Source organism: Mustela nivalis, assembly GCF_964662115.1.
Source record: "Mustela nivalis genome assembly, chromosome: 16".
Lineage (NCBI taxonomy): Eukaryota > Metazoa > Chordata > Mammalia > Carnivora > Mustelidae > Mustela > Mustela nivalis.
In genome coordinates this window covers 17408441-17430522 of record NC_139035.1, presented here as the reverse complement: position 1 = coordinate 17430522, position 22082 = coordinate 17408441, and the positions used below count along the sequence as shown (strand labels likewise).

The window sequence follows — 22082 nt, the reverse complement described above, 5'->3', positions numbered from 1 at the left end:
AAAATAGCTAAGATATACAAATAACATAATTAAATGTCTAGTTTAGAAGAACTGCTTTGGTGATGGACAGCGGCTGGAGTAGAGTAAGGAGAGCATTTATAGAGACAGTCGCTAATCATATGAACTCCCTGATATGAGGAAGTGGAGATGCAACATGGGGGGTTTGGCGTGTAGGAAAAGAATAAATGAAACAAGACGGGATTGGGAGGGAGACAAACCATAAGAGACTCTTAATCTCACAAAACAAACTGAGGGTTGCTGGTGGGGGGGGGGGTCCGGAGAAAGGGGTGGGGTTATGGACACTGGGGAGCGTTTGTGCTATGGTGAATGCTGTGAAGTGTGTAAACCTGGCGATTCACAGACCTGTACCCCTGGGGATAAAAATACATTATATGTTTATAAAAAAAGAAAAAAGAAAAAATGTTTTAAAAAAGAAAAATAATAAAAAGACAGTTGCTATCATCCTGGATATAGTTCATGAAATCTTTCAAGGGTGGAACCAGTAGGTCTTGAGGAGTGATTAGATGCAGAGAATAAGCAAAAAAAAAAAAAAAAAAAAAAGTATTAACTAAGGTTATGGTCTTGGATAATGAATGTGATAAAAGGTAACAGGTGGAGAGTGTGGGGAGATAATGAGTGGAGGGTGGGAGAATGAGAGAATGAATTCAGTTTAGAGCATCCTGAATCTGAGTTGTGTAAGGGATACTTCAGCAAAGAGGTCTCCCTTTGGAGCCCAGTGGCAGGCAGGTAAATTAAATCCAGGTCTGTCTGTTAACAAAGATATGTCTTGGACATTATTTCACATTATGTTATTCTATGTTATTCTATATTACTCTCTGAAAAACAGAGAAGTAAAATGAGATTTTTAGATGGAAACACTCTTGAAATAGGTTTAAATATAGTGTACAAGTATGCAATATAGTGTGTGCTGTGCAAGCTGAATTCAGAATGGTACAGTCATCTGCTGGGTCCTGAAGTTCTTCATGGAAGGAAGAAAACTGAACAGTAGTGCAGGCATGCATGGAACATGGATACACAGTATCATGTACATGTGTGAAAATATGTATATGAAAAACTATGTATAGAAATGCATATATAGCGTGTGTCTGTATGACATGTAGAGATGAGCATATGTATGTGCACACACACATAAATGAAGATATCAGAGTATTAGAAGGTGAATCTACACTAAATTAGTTAAGGTGTGGCAGAGGAGGTAACAGGATTGTTCAGAGACCTAGAAACTTGACCAAGCAAAAGTAACCATTAAAGCCCTAGAGGGAGAAAAACACAGGCAGAAACCCTTTGACCTCAGCTATAGCAACTTCGTACTAGACACGCTGCCGGAGGCAAGGGAAACAAAAGCAAAAATGAGCTATTGGGACTTCATCAAGTTAAAAGCTTCTGGGGTGCCTGGGTGGCTCAGTCGGTTAAGCATCTGCCCTCCACTCAGATCACCATCCTAGGATCCTGGGATGGAGCCTCATATCAGGCTCCCTGCTCAGGGGGGAACCTGCTTCTCCCTCTCCCTCTGCCTGCTGCTTTTGCTGCTTGTGCAGTCTCTCTCTCTTTCTATCAAATAAATAAAATCTTTTTTTAATAAAAAAGATAAAAAGCTTTTGCACAGTAAAGGAAACAACAAAAATAAAAGGCAGCCTCCAGAGGAAAATATATTTGTAAATGACATAACTGATAAAGGGCTAGTATCTAAAATCTATAAAGAACTTATCAAACCCAACACCCCCCAAAACAAACAATCCAGTTAAGAAAGACAGAAGAGGGGTATCTGGGTGGCTCAGTAGGTTGGGTGTCTGTCTTTGACTTGGGTCATGATCCCAGGGTCCAGGGATTGAGCACCGCATTAGGCTCCCTGCTCAGCATAGAGCCTGCTTCTCCATCTCCCTCTGCCTGCTGCTCTGCTACTTGTGCTCTCCCCACCCCATCAAATAAATAAATAAATAAATAAGTATTTTTAACAAAAAATGGATAGAAGACATGAACACTTTTCCGAAGACCTCCTAATGGCTTAAAGACACATGAAAAGATGCTCGACATCACTCAGCATCAGGGAAATGCAAATCAAAACCATGATGAGATATCACCTCACATGGTCAGAATGGCTAAAATCAACAACAGGTGTTGGGGAAAACTCAGAGAAAGGGGAACCTTCTTGTACTGTTGGTAGGAATGCAAACTGGTACAGCCACTCTGGAAGACAGTTTGAAATTTCCTCAAGAAGTTAAAAATAGGGGCGCCTGGGTGGCTCAGTGGGTTGGGCCTCTGCCTTTGGCCCGGGTCGTGGTCTCAGGGTCCCAGGCTCTCTACTCAGTGGGGAGCCTGCTTCCTCCTCTCTCTCTGCCTGCATCTCTGCCTACTTGTGGTTTCTCTCTCTCTCTCTCTGTCAAGTAAATAAATAAAATCTTAAAAAAAAAATGAATAAACAAAATCTTTTAAAAAATAAAGTTAAAAGTAGAACTACCCTAGACCCAGCAATTCCACTACTAGGTATTTACCTGAAGGATACAAAAATACAGATTTGAAGGGGTACCTGCACCCCAATGGTTACATATGCATTATCAGTGATAGTCAAACTACAGAGAGAGCCCAAGTGTCCACTGACTGATTAGAACGTATTATGCTAAGTGAAATAAGTCAGTCAAAGACAAATACCAAATGATCTCCCTCAAATGTGGAATTTTAAAAAATTTTATTTTAATTAATTAACTAATATAGTGTATTATTAGTTTCAGAGGTAGAGTTTAGTGATTCCTTGGCTGTGTACAACACTCAGGGCTCATTACATCACATGCCCTCCCTCATGCCCATCCCCCAGCAGCTACCCCATCTCCCTACCCACCTTCCCTCCAGCAACCCTTAGTTTGTTTCCTATAGTTAAGAGTCTCTTACGGTTTGTCTCTCTGATTTTATCTTAGCATATGTGGAATTTAAGACAGAAAACAAATGAACGTAAGGGAAGGGGGAAAAGAAAAAAATAAGAGAGGGGAACAAGTCATAAGAGATTCTGAACTTGGGACACCTGGGTGGCTCTGTCAGCTAAACATCTGCCTTCAGCTCAGGTCAGGATCCCAGGGTCCTGGGATTGAGTCCCGTATCAGGCTCCCTACTCAGCAGGGACCCTGCTTCTCCTTCTGCCTGACATTCCTCCTGCTTATGCTCTCTCTTTCCCTCTTTCTCTGACAAATAAATAAATAAAATATTTGGGGAAAAAAAGACTCTTAACAAAAGCAAACAAACTGAGAGTTGATGGAGGGAGGTGGGTGAGGAATGGGTTAGATGGGTGCACTAGAGGGTACTTCTTTTGATGAGCAATGGATGTTGTACATTAAGTGATAAATCACTGAATTCCACTCCAGAAACCAATATTGCACTGTATGTTAACTAGGTAAAATTTTATTTATTTATTATTATTATTTTTAAAGATTTTATTTATTTATTTGACAGAGAGAAATCACAAGTAGATAGAGAGGCAGGCAGAGAGAGAGAGAGAGAGGGAAGCAGGCTCCCTGCTGAGCAGAGAGCCTGATGCGGGACTCGATCCCAGGACTCTGAGATCATGACCTGAGCCGAAGGCAGCGGCTTAACCCACTGAGCCACCCAGGCGCCCAACTAGGTAAAATTTTAAATTTAAAAAATTCCACATGCAAAAAATTCAAAAGGTAATAGGGGCATTTTTATATTTGGCCTTTGCCTCAACATCATCAAAAAGGCACGTAATGAAATCCCAATGTATTTGTCCGAATATCTCTATACAAATGGTGAGTCCATGTAGAACAGTACCTTTTTCTGATTATGTATCTTGATAGTCCTACTTACCGATTTCTCTATTTTGTTTTCGTTAACACTTCGACACTGCCCCCCACCCCCAACGTTGTTCTTTCTGGATGTGATTGCTAGCTTTTATCACAGCAGAACCCCACACTTTCAGATTTACGACTTCGGGCATAATACTTACTCGCTTTGAGTTTTACTCTCCTTATTTGTAAAATAATGATAATACACTTCCTAGCACCATTGTGAGAATCAAACAAATGAAAACATATGGAATGCTTTCTAAGTGAAGTGCCCTACATTTAAAAAGAATAACCATTTTAGTCTTTTTCTGCTTCCAACAGACTGAGTTGCCCACAATTCCCAATATGATGACAACTTTATGCTTTAAAAGCAATTATTCTGCAAATAATGCTACATATGATTTTTAAAAGGTTAATATGGTTAATATATTTGCTATATAAATAGACCTTTTATGTTCATATGAAAAAAGATAAACATACCAATAGAAATGTGGGAAAAGGCCATAATCAGTAACTTTAAAAAATGTGAGTAGCAATAACCATGTGAAAAAAAAACGGTCAGTGTGAGTTGATGACTTTGTGTAGAAGACGCTGGCAAGGGCCATCGCTTTCCAGAACAGCCTCTCCAGGCTTCTACCTGGATCTCCAGTCCCAGTGATTATGCTCCTTACTTTTAAGATAACAGAGTCTTCCTTAGTCTCTGCAATACTTTTCTCCAAGAGGTCACAGGGAGTATGGCATCCTCTAAGAAGGGCCTAGTGTTAACTGGATTTCCCTTCAACTCAGCAATTACTTACTGAACCCAAGAACAAGGCACTGAGATATTAGGAAAGATATAATTATGTGGAAACCCATCTCTAGCATAGGAAACAAAACCTAACAGGGGACAGGGACATTCATAGCTCCAATACACTCCCCTCCCTAACCATGAAGCCTTAGGCAAGACTCTAGGTCTCTCAGCCTCCATTTCCTCATTTATAAACTGGGGTTAACAACAGTACCTTACTCACAAGGCTTTTATAAAAAGTAATTGAAATAATGTATATAAAGTACTTGGCATAGTACCAGGCAGATGATGAGCTTTCAATAAATGTTAGCTCTTGTCTTCAGTATTATTAAGTTCTATAACAAAATTGCATGTTATTATGAGTAATAGGTTCTATAATGGATAGGTACATAGTGTTATGAGAATATATGAGAGAAAGATTTTGATCCTAACTGAAGAAAGGGAGGAGGGGTATGGACCTGGAAAGATCTCATGAAACAGGTCAAAGTAAGAAAAGGTTGTGAGGGCAAGAATTCAACAAGGAAAATGAAGGGGACAGGGGCCTACTCTAGACCACAGGAGCAGAGGGTAGAAAGTCCAGGGCGTTTTGAAGAAACTGTAAGAAGAGGAGTCTAAGGAAATGGCCACACATGGGGCACAAGAATATGGTCCACTGGTCTGATGACTCCCAGCAGCGTGCCATAGTCCATCAGCCCTATCAGTGGTATCCGACACCATCTTAGTTGATGCTAATTGACCCAGTGGGGTTACTAGGTAGGTAAGAAGAATGACTCTTTCCTAGTCCCACCTACTGAGGTGTAGACCAGGTTCTGGAAAGAAGAATCTGCCATTAATAGCTAACATAGATTAAGTTATTTTTTTTTAAAGACTTTATGTGTTTATTTGACAGAGAGAGACAGAGAGAGGGGGAACACAAGCAGGGGGAGTGGGAGAGGGAGAAGCAGGCTTCCCGCTGAGCAGGGAGCCTGATGCAGGGCTCGATCCCAGGACTCTGGGGTCATGACCTGAGCCAAAGGCATAAGCTTAATGACTGAGCCACCCAGGTGCCCCAACACCAATTAAGTATTAACTCTCTCCAGGTACTACACACTTAACATGCAAGACCTGATTTGGTTTTCCCAACAATCCTACATGGCGGAGACTTTTTTAGCATTGGGTAATTAAGGGTATGAAAATGTGAAGTGATTTGCCTAAGGTCATAAAGATAACAAGTGATAGAGATGGGATTCAAACCCATATATCCTGTGTAGGAATCTACATATTTTACTACCAAGCTACACCTATTGTGCAGAGGGAAAAATGCACTCTGGACAGGGAGCCAGAGAACCTAGGTTCCAGTCAAGATCTGCCACTAACTAGCTATCTATAACTTGAGCACGTTGCTTCACTTTCTGTTCTCATTTCTTCATCTGTAACACAGGGGCCAGATATAAGCTTCACTTACAGCCCCTTCTACCTCAAATAATTTGTATCACACTCTAAGATACAGCTCTGGCGACTGATACCGAACAGTGTCTTGGGGAAATGCAGATGCTTCTAAGAAGCTCTCATGGCTTTGTATGTGACTTTCATGGTTACACAACTCATCCAGGAGAGTGTTATCCTAGTCACGGAGGGACTACAAATACTACTCTGGTTATTACCCGTGTTGAACATGAAACCTCTGTCTGAAGGACTGGAAAGTTCTACGTGTATTGCCAGCCACCAAGCGTCCCTCCATTTCCATCAAGATTTGTCATGCTGAATGCTGGATAATTTTCTTCCAAAAAGGACATTTACTATATGGAGGATGTGTTTAACAGAATTGGTGCTAGGGCTTGGCAGACCTCATCCCAAATTCTGAACCTGCTGCTTAAAAGCTTTGTGAGCATAGGCAAATTACCAAACCTCCCTCTCAGTTGCCCTGTCCATAAAAGAAGACAGTAATACCTCATGGGGTCATTGTGAGGATTAAATGAAACAACCTGTCTCATGACATTGGCACAATCTTCAATGCACAGCACAGTCTCAATAAATTATAGACCCTCCCAGGCAAAAAGAAAAAAAAAAAAATCCACCTGAAACGAACACTATGCTACTGCTACAAACTAGCCAACAGGTGTAAGGCTTGTTATATTTTCTCAAATTCAACAGATCCAGAACATGCAACCTTTCCCTCAAAAGCTTTGTCCTGTGTTCTCTACTAGCCACGTGGCAGCTCAATTCAGAAATCCAGAAGCAGTCCAAGAGACTTCCCTCATATTTTTGCCCCTAGCCCACACTCAGACACACCCACACAGTCACCAAGTCCGCACATCCTGCATCACCGACACCTTTCGGCCCATCCTGTCCACTGCCACGCCACTGTACCCCTTTGGGCCTCGTTGCTTCTCTGCTTTACTCCTGAAGTCTCTCCTTGCCTCCAGGCTTGTTTCTCTATGTATTTCCTGCCGGATGATCATCTTTAAGCAGAAAATGGTCATCTTGAGAACCTCTCACAAGCTTCTGGAACCAGGTTTAAACTCATCGGCTTCACTCATCTGATCAGCCCTTCGTGACAAGCCTCTGCCTTTGCCTCTAGTTTCTTCTCCTCTACCGTCACTCAAGTCACTCAGAATGGCCTTCTGTATCTTCTGAACTACCCACCTGCTGTCCTCCCTTTTTCCTCTAGCCAACCATTACTTATTCTTTCAAAATATATATCAGTGGCAACTTCTTCATTTGGCCTTGACTGATCCTTTTCCTTCTAATTTAAATGCTCAACTTTTGCTGTCTCTTCACCTAGATGACAAGTTCCTTGAGGGTAATAGCTCTCTGCCTTTGTCTGATATCCTTGGTTCCTAGTAGCAGATGACCTACACCAAGAACTCAGTTAACACTGGATGCATGAATAAATGAATTTCTACAGTTGATTCCAGGGTCAGAATCTGGCCGGAAAATTACTGTGCAGTTCACCTACACACAAGTAAGGTCTGGGAAATACTCAGGTGCCAGCTTCTAAATCCAAAGAGAAGTGAGGGCATGTGATTCAGGAGATGAAAAATTTAATACTGAAGGTACATTTGTTGGTGTCTTCCTTGTGGACAGGACCTAGGTCCTATTCAGTTTTATGTTTTTAACAATGCCCTGTAAGATAGTAGGCACTCAAATATGCAAGATTTTATATATATATATATATATACATATATATATATATATATAATCTTCAAAAAATATATGATATATATTAATATTATATAAATAGCTTTTGAAAGTGCTAAAATTCTGGATCTGCTTGAACTGAGATTCCATGACATGTATTTTGAATTATTTCCTTAATATATCTATAATCTCATTTTATTTATCTTTGTAATCTCAGTCTGGCAAAGGTCTACTGCACTGCAAATATTCAATAAACATTTATGAAATTGCACTAAATCGTCAAACCCACTCAGCAAATGAGTCTGGTGTCAAGACAGACAGTCAACTGTCACTTTGCTTGTTATGAGAACCATTCCATTCACATAAAAGATGCAACCAGAAGAATTCCTCCTCTAATACAGAAAGCTCACCCCCTCCCGTTAGTCCTTAGGGCAAGAGGACTGGGAGAGCGTGTCCTGGCATTTTCTACCTTGTATGTACCAGGTCATGTTTTCATGAAGACCGGTGTGTGTGAGTGTGTGTGTCCATGCATGTACAGATTAAAACCAGGATGATATTCTAGGCTAACCCTTGGCCAGCCTTTTTCTAGTTGTGCCACATTGAGTGCTATTGAAAATGGAAGAAAAGGAGCTTTGAAAATGATGGCTTGCTTTGTATACCTGAGGTTTCCAATTCCTCCCCACGTGCATCTGTAAGCAGTCTCTGGCCCGGCTGTCCCCGTCCTAGTTTGGAGACAATACAACTACTCCCCCAAGCTCACCTGCTCCTCTCTCCAGAAGCCCTGGGAGCAATAGACAGAGGCAACAGGCTAGCTCAGGGTCATTGTCTGTTTGTGTGAGCCTTCTGCCCTGCAGCCCTGTGCTTATGCAGCCTTGGTTTGTTTCCATGGAGACGGGAAGCTCTGCTTCTCTTCAAGCTTAAGCTAATGGTTTTTATCAAATCCCATTTCCTCTGAGACTAGTAAAAATGCTGCAATGCTTCTATCCATACTTCCTTTTTAAATACACCGAAGCTGATTGCCCTCCTTTCCCCAAAGCCCCTGCCCCGGAGATGGGAGCCTCAGCCATTTCCACACTGAGCATCCAGTGGGCCAGGAGGGCTGGCATAGGCTATCTGCCCCCTCTCGCCCAGAACCCTCTTGACACTTGCAGGGGCTCCTCCTTCCACTGCCTTCGTTCTCTGCTTTAGGAAAGCCTTGGGTACATAATATTTGAACTGCCCACAGGGCACAGGGAACACGTCCCCTGGAAATAAAACCTCCCAAGCTTTTCTCTGGCTCTCAAGCACAAATCCCAACCAAACACTTACTCCAAAGAGAAAGCCATCATCCCCTCCAGAGGGATGTGAGAACCAGACCAAGGAGAAGGGAGCATCCTTGGCCTCTTTATACATAGAACTAGCCGCTGCTGAACCCTCCACAGACACCAGTAAATGTGTTGATGTGTTGGGCATCAGAATGTGAAAAAGAAACCAGGACAGAAATATTTCAGTCCTAGCCTGTAAGGCCCCTATTGTTAACACTCCTTGAAATGTCAGAATTTATTCACACCAGCTGTTCCCAGCTGCTTTTGTCACTTCCTAGGCTTCTCCTGAAGTGCTAAGGAGACATACGCCATTCCAGGCCTGTTTCATCTCCCAGCCTGAGGAGGCTGTCTCCCCGTCAGAGAGGAGCTGACGGCCTCACAGCCAATTCAAGCCAAACATCACAGGCTGCTACTCAGATGACGGCCACCTAGATGTAACGAGTAGAGAAAATGAACGTCAATACTATCAAAGGTATAAGAGCTGGTGGCTGCTCTGTGCCAGACTCCAGGCTAGGCTTCTGCCTAGGAGAGAAAATGCTATCCCAATTCACACAGAAGGAAGTGGGCTCAGAGTAACTGGTCCAGATGTACAATGCTGGAAAGTGGCAAGATAAGGGTCTCACTCATGACCATCACGTGCCAAAGACCCTGCTTCCCCCATTGTGCCACTCTTTCTCATAAGAAGAAGGATGCAGGAGAACTAAAAGATATAACCCCAAACCAGACCTGGTCCATTAGAGTGGATATGGTTAGATGTAAGAATTTTCCCAGAGGGCAGTGCTCTGTCCTATGTCCAGCTCTGTTAAAATACATCTTGAGCCCATATCGAAGCCTTATCTGGAACACTAATGATGGTTAGCACAGCATCTGCTTTTCTCCCTCTTCCAATAGTAAGAAGAGGACTTGAATTTTCTAAATTAACACAGAGACACACTTTGGAAACAAGTAAGGATAAAGAAGATCAAGTCAGATTACATAAATAAGAGGTATCCCTTCTGTAGAAATACATAAGAATGAAGTCGGTGGTCAGGCCCCTTGGGTAAGTCATCGTTGAGAGAGAGCATCTGAGTTGCAGGTGCAGGGTACAGAGAGCAAATTACCCGCAGCAGTGCCTGCACGTCGAGGATGCCAATAAATGCTCACTGAATGAGTACATGTTTATGAAGTCCCATTATGTCTTAGAACTTTCCACTCATGATACACAGTATTAAGAATGCCTTAACAATGTCGCCTGCTCTTATTTCATAACCATTTCAAAAGTCACCACAGGCTCTCAGTACTACATACTTGGACTAGTATGGTTGTTTCCTCCTTAATCCTATGGCTCTGGTCTCTCTCTGTGCCAATCCCTCCCCCACTGATGCTGGATGAATGGGCTTATACATCCCTTTCATCCTGCACTTTAATGTAAATGCAGCATTTTTACTTTAAAATTGTATTTCTAGGGGCGCCTGGGTGGCTCAGTGGGTTAGGCCGCTGCCTTTGGCTCAGGTCATGATCTCAGGGTCCTGGGATCGAGCCCCGCATTGGGCTCTCTGCTCAGCAGGGAGCCTGCTTCCCTCTCTCTCTCTCTCTGCCTGCCTATCTGTCTACTTGTAGTCTCTCTCTGTCAAATAAATAAATAAAATCTTTAAAAAAAAATAAAAATAAAATTGTATTTCTATTTTTCTTAAAGTGATGCACACTGAGTTTTAAAGTCAAATATTTTAAAGAGACTTATCATGAAGAGATAGTCCGTCCACTGCCTCACCCCTCCTCACTCCTAAATCTCGTTCCCCAGAAACCATCACTTTTAACTTCTACCTGTATTTTTTTCTGGTAGTCGCTTCCAATTTTCTGACTATCATACTTACACAATGGCTATTTTTTAATCTTTCAATTTTAGATACTGCTTAAAGACTCTTACTGTGGAACCTAAGATTTCAGTCTTTGACAGTCCCTTCCCTCCCCATATTTACCTCCCTCCTTTCTCTCAAGACAATTATAACACCATAAGGGGTCATTTCACAGTCCAGTGTTAACAATGAAAATCCAGTTGACAGCTGCAGAGAAAACTCCCTATGCTTATATTCCTTTAATGGTAACATATATTTGTATATATTTTGTAAATATAAATATATATACAATCTTCACAAAACCATTAGACTTTTCTGAATATAATATATATCACGGAATATACTTGTTTCATTCTTAGAACTGTCACCCTATTCAAATCGGAACTTGCTGTTCTCCAGGCATTCTGACAGCTGTCATGGTAGACTTCCTCTCATCATCATCCTAGAATTCCCTTTGTCTCTCTCCTCTACTGAATCCCTTGTTTGCATGAATATCATGTCCTTTTCATTCTGCAATTAATTACTTATTCTTAGGAATTAATTAGTGACTCACATTTTCCAGTAACTTCTTCAGAAAGTGTCCTAAAATACTGCTATTCCAAGCTCATAAATTATTGCTATTTGGGCTGGGTATAGAATTCCACCTTGGAAATTTTTTCCCTTCAAAAACTTTTAGGAACTTCTCTGTTCATTCCTAACTTTCAGTTATCCATGAGAAGCCCAAAGCTGCCCTAATTTCTGATTCTTCATTGGCAAAATATATTGTCTTCCCAATAACCAAAAGCTTTTGGAATATTATCTTTATTCAGATGCTCTGAAATTTTGTGTCTTTATCTTGGTGTGGTCTCTTTTCATCATTTGTGTCAAGTGCTCAGTGGGCATTTTCATTATTAATTAAATTCACTTGTTCCCTTCTATCTCTATACCTGCCTCCCATGTCTCTGCTATACAAATTACCATTACAATATGCAGGTTTCATCCAGTATCTGAAATTTCACTTTATACCACTTTGCTTTCATGAAAAACCCACATTGGTACCTATTTTCGAAAACCGAAAAAAATCCAAAGAGCATTTTTGCCTTTATGAAATGGTAACCGCTTCTTTACTTTCTGTCATATTGGTTTATGAAAGATTTCAAATCAATGCTCTACTTTCAATTCAACACCAAAAATAAAAAATAAATAAAAAAATACCCCACTAAGTCATACTAAAAAATGGACAGGGGACCTGAATAGACATTTGTCCAAAAACAGATGCACAGATGGCCAACAGACCCATGAAAAGATGCTCAACATCACTAATCAAAGAAATGAAAATCAAAACACAATGAGATATCATATCATACATATCATATCCATAGATATGATAGCAAAAGGATAAGAAATGTGTTAGCAAGGACATGGAGAAAAGGGAACCCTCAAACACTGTCTGTAGGAATGTAAGTTGGTGCAACTACTGTGGAAAACAGTATGGAGAGTCCTCAAAAATTAAAAAAATAGAAATACCATGTCCTCCATTAACTGCACTACTAGGTATTTATCCAAAGAAAGCAAAAACACTAATTTGAAAAGATTAAAGCACCCCTAAGCTTACTGCAGCACACTCCGCAATAGCCAAGATATGGAAGCCACTCAAGTGTGCATCCATAGAAGATAAAGAAGATGTAGTATACATAGGCAATGGAATATTACTAGGTCATAAAAAAAGAATGAGGTCTTGTCATTTGTGACAACACAGATGGACGTAGAGGGTATTATGTAAAGGGAAATAAGTCAGACAAAGATAGACAAATACCATATGATGTACAAAGGAACAAACTAACAAAAACCTGATGCTTAAATACAGAGAACTGGTGGTTGCCTCAGAGGGGAGGGTAGTGGGGAGATGGGCAAAATAAATAAAAGGATTGAGTCACAAACTTCTAATTATAAAATAATCCATAAAGCCAAATAGTACAGTTTAGGGAATATAACCAATAATATTATAATAATGTTATATGGTGACAGATGATGACTACACTTACCATGGTAAGCACCAGATAATGTATAGAATTGTCAATTCAACAGGCTGAAACTCTGAAACTAATTTAACATTGTATGTTAATTATATTTCAATAAAAGACAAAAAATGTTTTATCTTCAGGTAGCAAGAGAAACTTGTATTCAATGTATACTTTTTATTTGAAAGCATTCTCACAAACTACATATTGCATATGCATGTATTTTTTATTTATGTGGAAGATATTATACCATGCTATTTCTTCTTGTTTTCACTAAACTCTGTCCTTTTAAAATATTCTATGTTGCATGTGTATACGGTATTTGTTGCTCCTAACTGCTGCCTAGTATGTCATGATATGCATACAACAGCTTACTTATCTACCATCTCAATTATGGATGCCCGGGTTCTCCAACTCTCCCTCAAAGACTATCCTTGCACACATTTCAACAGACCTTTTTCTCTGGCAACGTGTGCTTACTGATTCTGGAAACATTTTCAATATTTTTCTTTGTAAATTTCTTCCTCTCAACTTCCCTGTTCTCTTTATGGAACTCTTAATAGTTGAATGTTGGACGAACTCTTTGATTTTCTTCTTTTTGTTCTACTTTCTAGGTGATTTCATTAATTTCATATTCCAACCATTCACTACCTCATTATTTTCATTGCATGTTTACATTTTTATATTAATTCACGTTACATTAATGTAAATTTTACATTATTTATTTTACATTAATCCCCAAGGGCTCTTCCTAATGGTTAAATATTCTTTTTTAAATAGCAATGTTAGTTTGTGGATAAAATTATTTCTCTTCTATCTCTGCTGATATCAGTTATGCTTTTTAAGTCTTTTGCATCATTCATATTCCATCTAATTCCTTTATTAATGTATTATTTTTTGTCTTTTGTTTTGAACATTTTCTTCAAATGCTGGTAATCTCTAGCTGTGCATTAATATTTAAGAGCAAGTCTCAAAAGGCTTATTGGAAATTTGTGTGTATGGCTAGAGCTTCTAAAATGATGAGTGTGGTGGGTTGAATGCGCTTACCAAAAAATACATAAATATATATATATGTATACATTTATCAACATCCTCATTCCTGGATCCTATGAATGTTACCTTATTTGGGGAAAAAGAGTCCTTGCTGGATGCAATTAAATTAAGGGTCTGGAGATGAAGAGGTCATCCTGGAATATACAAGTAACCCTAAATCCAACAAAGGAGGCAATGTGACCACAGAGTAAGAGACCAGGGTAATGCAGCCACAAGCCAAGGAATACTTGGAATCATCAGTGACTGGAAGAGGAAGGAAATAAATTCTCCCCTTGAGCCCTCTCAGGGAGTAATGCCCTGCCAGATTTTGGACCTCTAGGCTCCAGAACTGTGAAAGAGCTAATATTTTTCACAGTCTGAAGCCACCTAGTTGTGTTAATTTCTTGCAGCAGCCATTGTAAACAAATAGGAGCCTCACTGAGGGTGATGGGTGGGAGCCATTTCTTTGGCCATCCTCAGATATCAGTGTACTTAGATTCTTCTCTTAAGATGTACAGTTTCCCCACAGGGGAATCCTACTAACCCTTACCAGTTCGATATACCTCCATGAGTCAATGGTAAATGTGGGCTGGAAGCATGATGTTCAGTTTGCGGAATTCACTACAAACCTATCACCCCTACCCTCAGAAACACCTGATGTTGCCATTGCAAATTTCTGATTCAGCCTCCAAAGAGACAGGAAGTCTTCTGACTCTGGCTGGGGTGGGCGGTTGGGCGGGGCAGATACTGGTTAGAAGTGTTTGGGGGTAGAGATTTAGGGTGTTGGTCAGAAGGCATCAAAGTATTCCTTACGAGGGCTTTTGACCAATCCTCTTATTTTTAGTGCCACCCATTCATCTCTCAGACATACCTGGAGCCTCTCCAGGACTGTGGAAGGTTCTAAAGGACAATCATTTTGGCTTTTTATTGGCGTTCCTCACTAAAGGGCATTAAACCTCAGTTTTCCCATCACTAGATCAGTTACCATTTACTCTCCACCTTCAAAACTTTTGTTGACATCTCTCATTTTTGTCATTTCCTCTCCTGTCTTACCACTATGCCCTTCTTAAAAATTTTTTCCTGTGTTTGTAGAGTTACAATGCATGACAAACTTGGTTCAGTCCACTATGTTGAAACAGAAGTACCACCATCTAACTTCCGCTTGAAGAACTTATGCCACTCAGAGAAGAAATTAAGTCCAGTTTTGCTTAGAGAAATGTAAACCCTCTAAAATCAACCCCTGTTATAGCCCTATTTTATAGTTTTCATTTCCCAAAGTAAAGTTTCAGCCTAGGTAAGTTAGGTTGCATTACAATCTTTTCCCACTGTAAGATAAGTCCCATTTCTTCGTTTTTGCTTGTTGTTTGGTGCTCTCCTTCCTGGAATGTTCACTCAGATATATTTTGTTTTATCCTATTACATCTTGTACATCCAAGCAAAAGGCCAGTCCTTTATGAAGCCATTCCTGATAACTTCAGAATAAATAGATTTGTTCCTTCCAAATGATTTACAGCTTACATTAGTAAGTAAAAGATTTTGCATTCCCTCACTCTTTCAAGTGTGTTGTCCTGTCTACAAAATACAAATTTCTTTTTTTTTTTTAAGATTTTATTTATTTATTTATTTGAGAGAGAGGTGGGGGAGGCGGCAGAGGGGGGAGAGAGAGAGAGAATCCCAAGCAACTCCATGCTGAGCACAGAGCCTGATGGAAAGCTAAATCCTGTGACCCTAAGATCATGACCCCAGCTGAAATCAAGAGTCAGACACTTAACTGACTAAGCCACTCTGGTGTCCCACAACGTACAGTTTTCTTAAGGAAGGAATCATGCCCAAGACTTTGTGTGCTCTTGGCAATGCTCACCATGCACTGTACATTGCATACTCGCTGACTGAGGTACGCTAACCCGAGCTACAAATATGGGATTCGACATTCAATAAATGGCAGAACAATACTCTTTGAGGGTAAATATTGCATCTTACTCCACTTTATAACCCTCATAACCAGCACAGTGACTGACAAAGAAGGTCTATGACAGCTGAGTGAAAGGACGGATGGACACGTGAACCCTCACTAGATATCATGTTCAATATTGTATGTGGTTTAAATATTTTTTTAACGCCTAAGAAAAATAAACACGATGAGAGCAATGTTCACTACCACATCTACCGTGTCCGGAATAGCAACTGGTACACGGGCTGCTCAGTAAATGTCTTCCAAATGAATGTTCAATGAATGACTCGGTCGGCGGTCAGGAGCATAGTTTACAGTTGGAAAGAAGTGAAGAGGAGAGAGTCTGGCTTACCCGGAGAGCACTCCCAGAACTAGGTTGAGAACAAAGAAGGATCCAATGATGATGAGGGGGATGAAGTACAGCCAGTTCCAGGTGGCTCCTAAGGCATCATTGGTCTGAAAGAAAGAAAAATCGTTCCTTAATATTTTACCAAAACCATCTGCCAGGAAAAGGCCTCCCTTCCTGAAGCCTCGCATATATGGCGATATAACAAGCACAGGTCAATACAATGAACACGGCCTGCTTCATTCCCAGCTTGGTGTTACTGTGGGTTAACTCCTATTCCATCATGTACAGAGTCAATAACCCTGCATGAGCCTTGTGCGATATCCTGAGTAGGAATCATCCAATCATCCCTCACTTAACAGCTGAGATAGCTAAATCCAGTGAGGTCCAGTACTTTCCAAGGTCATGGAAACAAATTACAGGTTTTATAGTGTTTAGTGATGTCGGTTCCAAGCTTTTGCAGTCTACGTTCAAACTGTCAAAAAGTCAGAGGCAAGCTATGGCCACCAGTCTAGTCCCTGGAGACAGGCGAAAGCCCTGACGGGGCTGCTTGGGGGGACATCAGTGTCAGCCATTTCCTGCTCAGCCCTTTACCCTCAGCTCTGGCTTGCTTTCTTCTATCAGAGTCCAATAGTACAGAGCTGGCTCAGGCTTGGCCCCAGCAAGGCTCTGGACAGAACAAGGAATAATTCTAAAGAGCAATCCCTCAGTAAAGTCAAAGTGCTTGGAAATTCAAATTCTGGACTTTCATACTATAAGTGAGATACAAGACCCTTGGATGGTGGGGGGTTGAGCGAGGACTATACCACATGGCTTAGCCGAGGCAGCAACTCTTGGAACAATGTCTTATTAGGAACTAGAAACAATTTGGGAACATTTTGAAAACTCTTCTCTAACACTTGAGCCTCTCAACTAAACCTCACCTTGACTCTCTTTCCCCACAATATGAACTCCAAGTCTTTCTAAATAGTCTCCTTGAATTGCATTTTACATACACAGGGCTTTGAAATCCCCCCCACCCCCACAGGCCCCTCACATGCAAACCTTAATACCCATTTGAAACAGTTAAAAGCTTTTTATCCTCAGTTCACTGGAGAAACAAAGCCATCGAAGTCAAATGCTATGCCTAAGATTCACAGGCTAAATTAGTAAAATTAAGATCTGAACTCAGAATTTCTAAGGCAAAGTGTTTCTTTGTCCCTGCGATTTACCTTTTTCTCCCTCTCGCTACTCAACTTTGCAAACATATATTGACTCATTGTTCTCATGCTTTCTGTGGACTTCTAGGGCATTCTATCTTTTCTATCAAAATTATCTAGTTTTCGGGGCACCTCTGTGGCTCAGTTGGTTGAGCAACTGCCTTTGGCTCAGGTCGTGATCCTGGAGTCCCAGAATCGAGTCCCGCATCAGGCTCCTGGCTCCACAGGCAGTCTACTTCTCCCTCTGACCTTTTCCCCTCTCATGCTCTCTCTCTCAAAAAAATAAATGAAATCTTTTTTTAAAAATTATCTAATTTTCTTTCTGCCTCCCATTCAAATATCCGCAGATTATAGCTTCCCACTGATCCTGGAAGCTGTCACCACATAGTAGATTTTTCCATTAAAAATGACTTTTAAGGGGCACCTCAGTGGCTCATTGGGTTAAAGTCTCTGCCTTCGGTTCAAGCCATGATCTCAAGGTCCTGGGATCGAGCCCTGCATCAGGCTCTCTGCTCAGCAGGGAGCCTGCTTTCTCCTCTCTCTCTGCCTGCCTCTCTGCCTACTTGTGATCTCTGTCTGTCAAATAAACAAATAAAAATCTTAAGAAAAAAAAAAAAAGGCAATAGGATGATATGTTCAAAGTGCTGAAAGAAATATTTGTCTATCAAGATTCTATTCCAGCAAAACAATCCCTCAAAAATGGCAAAATACATTGTCAGATAAGTAAAAACAGATGTTTAAAAAAAAATGACTTTTAAAGCAACCTCTTTCACCAAACTTGTGTCTTTCGTCTTGCCCCCACACTGTTCAGAGACAGATGACTGCAAATGAAGCAGAATATAACTTAAAAACAAACACCTGCTGAACGGTGGGGGCAAAGACGGGGTCTGCCGATTTCTGTGTGTGTAAGATCTAACTCTTCAGTTCAACCGGGTCTGGTCAGTTAAATGCAAGCAGGGAAGATGTGGACCCGACCTCAGAGAAAACTGCTCCTGATTATCAGAAAGATGTAGAAGAGCTAGATGCTGAGGGCCAGCCACAAGAGATTTTAATGAACAGAGGAAGCTGTTTTTTCTGAGACAGTTTAGTCACGGTCCTTCCTATAAGCTGAAGGATGGATTACATGACCTTTGTATAAATAGCTCTGTCTTTATTCATGATTACAAATGCAACATTTTGTAAAGACTGGTTAGCTTGGATGGCTCACCAGCAGTGCACCAGACCAACAAGTTTCATCCACTAGATGGCTTAGCCAGTGTCCCCCGTCCCCCAGCATGCTTTGGCAGCAAGGACCACGTCCACTCCCTGTACCCAGATCAGAGCTGAGCTGCCAGTATGTCTGATACCAGCCATGGCAATCATGAAACATGCTGTTAAGGCACCTTTGGTCCCAGGAGTGACTGAGCTACAGTCTGAAGATGGCGAGAAGCAATTTCAGTAGGGGAATGATTTGCCCAAGATGTTATGGAGTGAAGAGCGTTTCCCAAGTCGCATTCTCCTCATTGCTAGTCATCCGTGTGAATGTGTTCTGTGAGAAATGAGCTTCTGTAACCAAAGAAACTTGGGAAACACAACAGATTCTATTTTCCCCTTAGCTTGAAACATTATTAACTTTAATATCATTTCATTTACTTCCTGGATTATGAAACCCCCTTTTGTGAAGGAAATCTTTTAACATATGAGGAAATACAGCCTATGAAATGCAGGGATAAAAGGACTCTCCTCATGGGCCTAACGTCTGGAAAACACTTCTCAATTCTGACAGAAAGAAACAATGACAGACAGTGTCTCTTTATCCATGTGTTGAAAACACTCTGGTTTTAGGTTTAACCCACCTTAAGGTAAAAGCCTGAACTGTCCATTTCTATACATGGTTCCTAGTAAAGGGTTCAGCACATGAAGTATTTGTCAACTAACCAATACACGACCACAATTTGAATAAGAACATTCTCCTGCTTAAAATGTACCCCCCAGAATTGTTCATTCTGATATTCCCCTCAAGCTTTGTCTGAATTTTTTTTAAGAAAAACTGTCCCCCACAATGGCACCAGGCTCTGTTTGATGAGGAAAAGGAGAGAAAGGGGAAGAGAAAAAGAAAAAGAAAAGCTAGGAGGACATTAGGGCCAGCGGTGTGGTACCCTGGAGAGTTATTACAGATGACTGATGGTGTAAAGATTCTTCTGGAGAAGCCAGCTTGACAGCTCCCCAAGATTATTCACAAACCTTTTAATAGACTTGCCGCACCCTCTCTACACCTTTCTCCCCACCCTCAGGCTTCCTCCTGGTTACTCCCTCCCACCTTTCCCCACCAGGAGGACTCCCCCTCAGCTCACATGCCTGTTGGTGGATCAAGGACAAATCCAGCTGGACACGGGGACATAACTCAGCAGGAAGGGGGCAAAGGACTTCAGGTTTCCCTCCTCCAAAATGGCAAGATTCTTTCTGATGCTAATTAGAACTTCAATCTCCTTTCTGATTCATCATTATGAAAACCTTAAAACTGTCCGGTGTAGGAGAGACAAGACTCAAGTGTCTTTTGAGATTCAAAAGGAAGAAAGTAACCAAAGACTCTGGAGTGAACAAGTGTCCTGAAGTCCCGTGAGGTGGGAGTCAGGAAGGCCCAGGAGAAAGTGGCCAGTGCGACCTCAGAGTTGGGACTGTTTTCTCTCAAGAGGCCATGTGTCCCTGTCATAGCGGGAGGGGGAAGGGAGGAAGGCCGCTGAGGTGAGAAGGCCTTGTCCTCTGCTCCATTCTCCACACCCATCTGCTTCTGGGACTCTGACAAGCTCCCCACCTGTGGCATCCTCACACTCTACTTTCCCTAGCGACTCTTCCCTCAGGAGAGAAGGCTGCTATGCCTTCTTCTGGAGGCAGCCATGCTGAGTACTCTGAGCAAGACACTGGGGAAAGAGACCTGCAGATTTCTGAACATGTTCCATGGCTTCCGGCCCAAGAGTCTCACAGTGGAAGCTCCCCTGCCTCGCCGGCTGCCGCGAAGCAGCTGAGGCTAAACAAGTCTCCTCCCTTCGGGGAAGGATCTTCATTCCCCACCATTCATGCAACACCTACTCTTTGGCAGCCATTACAGAAGAGTGTTTTTCTTCAGGGCAATGTCCTCTCAGTGAGGGCGCGGATTCTCCACCCAGCCCAGCCCAGCCCAGCCCAGCCCCTCGACCCACCGGCAGGCTGGCTGACGTCTGTCTTTCTCACCTGCTGACTCCCTGAGTGACACACACACGCGCACACGTGCGCACGGTGGGGTAATGACAGACAGAGAAAGCAGTCGGGGGTGGCCGCCCACCTGCACAAGGAGTGCTCAGCGGGTTCCAGTCCTGACACGGTGAGATGTGTTCCTTTGGGAACCTGCCGGATTGGGGCTGGGGAGCACACCCACTCGCTGCGTAAACAGGCACACATGGCAATTATCGCATTAATCTCTGGAGGACTGGGGGAAATGGTAGAAGGTGTGGTGGGAGGAACAGGATTGAAAAGAAACAGGAGCATGGAGGCAGCGCGATGAAGTGGGGGTTCCCGTGGTTCTCCTGGACTGAAGCTGGAGATGCAGAGCTAGGCCCTCCCTCTTGGAAGCAGGTCTCTATCAAGGTTCCACGGGGCTCTGGAAGAAATGCTGAAAGGCCTCTTCTATGTACCCGCCTTTCACAGAGCAAATCGGACGAAGGAGTCTAAATGAGCCGGAACTGGGGATAAGGGGGATGTGGATTCTCGGGCCCTTTCAGGAAAAAAGAGGATCTGTGGGACACGGCTGCTTCCCAGTCTGGAGACAGCATCCGCTGGCAAGCCTGGGATGCCTACGGTTGGGTTTCTCTGCCTGGACACTGCTAGAATCTTGGGCTGGATGATTCTTGGTCATGGGGTAACTCCGGATAGTTCTGTCCCGCAGGGTTCATTTGCAGGATCCCTGGCTTCTACCCACTAAATGCCAGAAGCACCCCACCAGCGGTAACAAGGAAAGGTGTTTCTGGAATTGCCAAGTGTCCTGAGGAGTAAAAACAAGCTTCTAGTTGAAAACCACAGGCTGAGAGGCTCTGTCCCAAGGAGAGTTCTTTGAAATCACCAACTGATCTCAAGTCAAGACATGGGTGGAACCAGCACCTGAGGCTGCACAAAGGACTGGACTATTCATCTCAGCAAAAGCATCCCTCCAAGCCCTCCGGTGACCACCCCAGTAAGAGGAAGCTCAGGGAGGGCAAGCATGGTGAAGGAAAAGGGACAGAAGCAAAAGCCGACTCTACCAAGTACCACCCTCCCTAGGGCAGCGCACCAGACAGCTCCCCCCGGCTGACAGCCTCCCTTTGCCTCTGCTTCATCCCAGCCCCAAGGCTCCTCTACCACCCCAAGGGACTTGGAGTTCACACCACAGAGCCGAAGGGCCACATTTTGTTCCACAAATTTGTGGATCACGTACTTTGTGACAGTCTCCTAAGTGCTAGGAATAAACAATGAGCAAAACAGCCACAGGTCCTGGCCCTGGTGAAGCCCGGAATAAGAGGGACCTGCATTAAATAGATCAGTACACACACGTGCCCTTGAGCTGTGGGCATGAAGGCGCCACACCGGGCAGGGATGCGCAGGGGCATCTGATCTGGTCCAGGGGGTCAGGAAAGGATGCACTGAATCCTTCGGAGAAAAGAGTCACATGACCATCTAGGACACGACCTTGGCTGAGACAGCAGAG

General features: G+C 42.4%; 1 protein-coding gene across 6 annotated transcripts in view; it reads right to left on the bottom strand.

The window, feature by feature from the left end:
- CACNA1E (calcium voltage-gated channel subunit alpha1 E) overlaps positions 1-22082 on the bottom strand; it is a 497661-nt gene that overhangs the window by 131380 nt on the left and 344199 nt on the right. For all 6 annotated transcript variants that reach the window (XM_082701733.1, XM_082701731.1, XM_082701735.1 and 3 more), the window contains one exon: positions 16194-16297. In XM_082701733.1, the coding sequence (XP_082557859.1) occupies positions 16194-16297 (104 nt within the window). The remainder of the gene's footprint in view (positions 1-16193; positions 16298-22082) is intronic.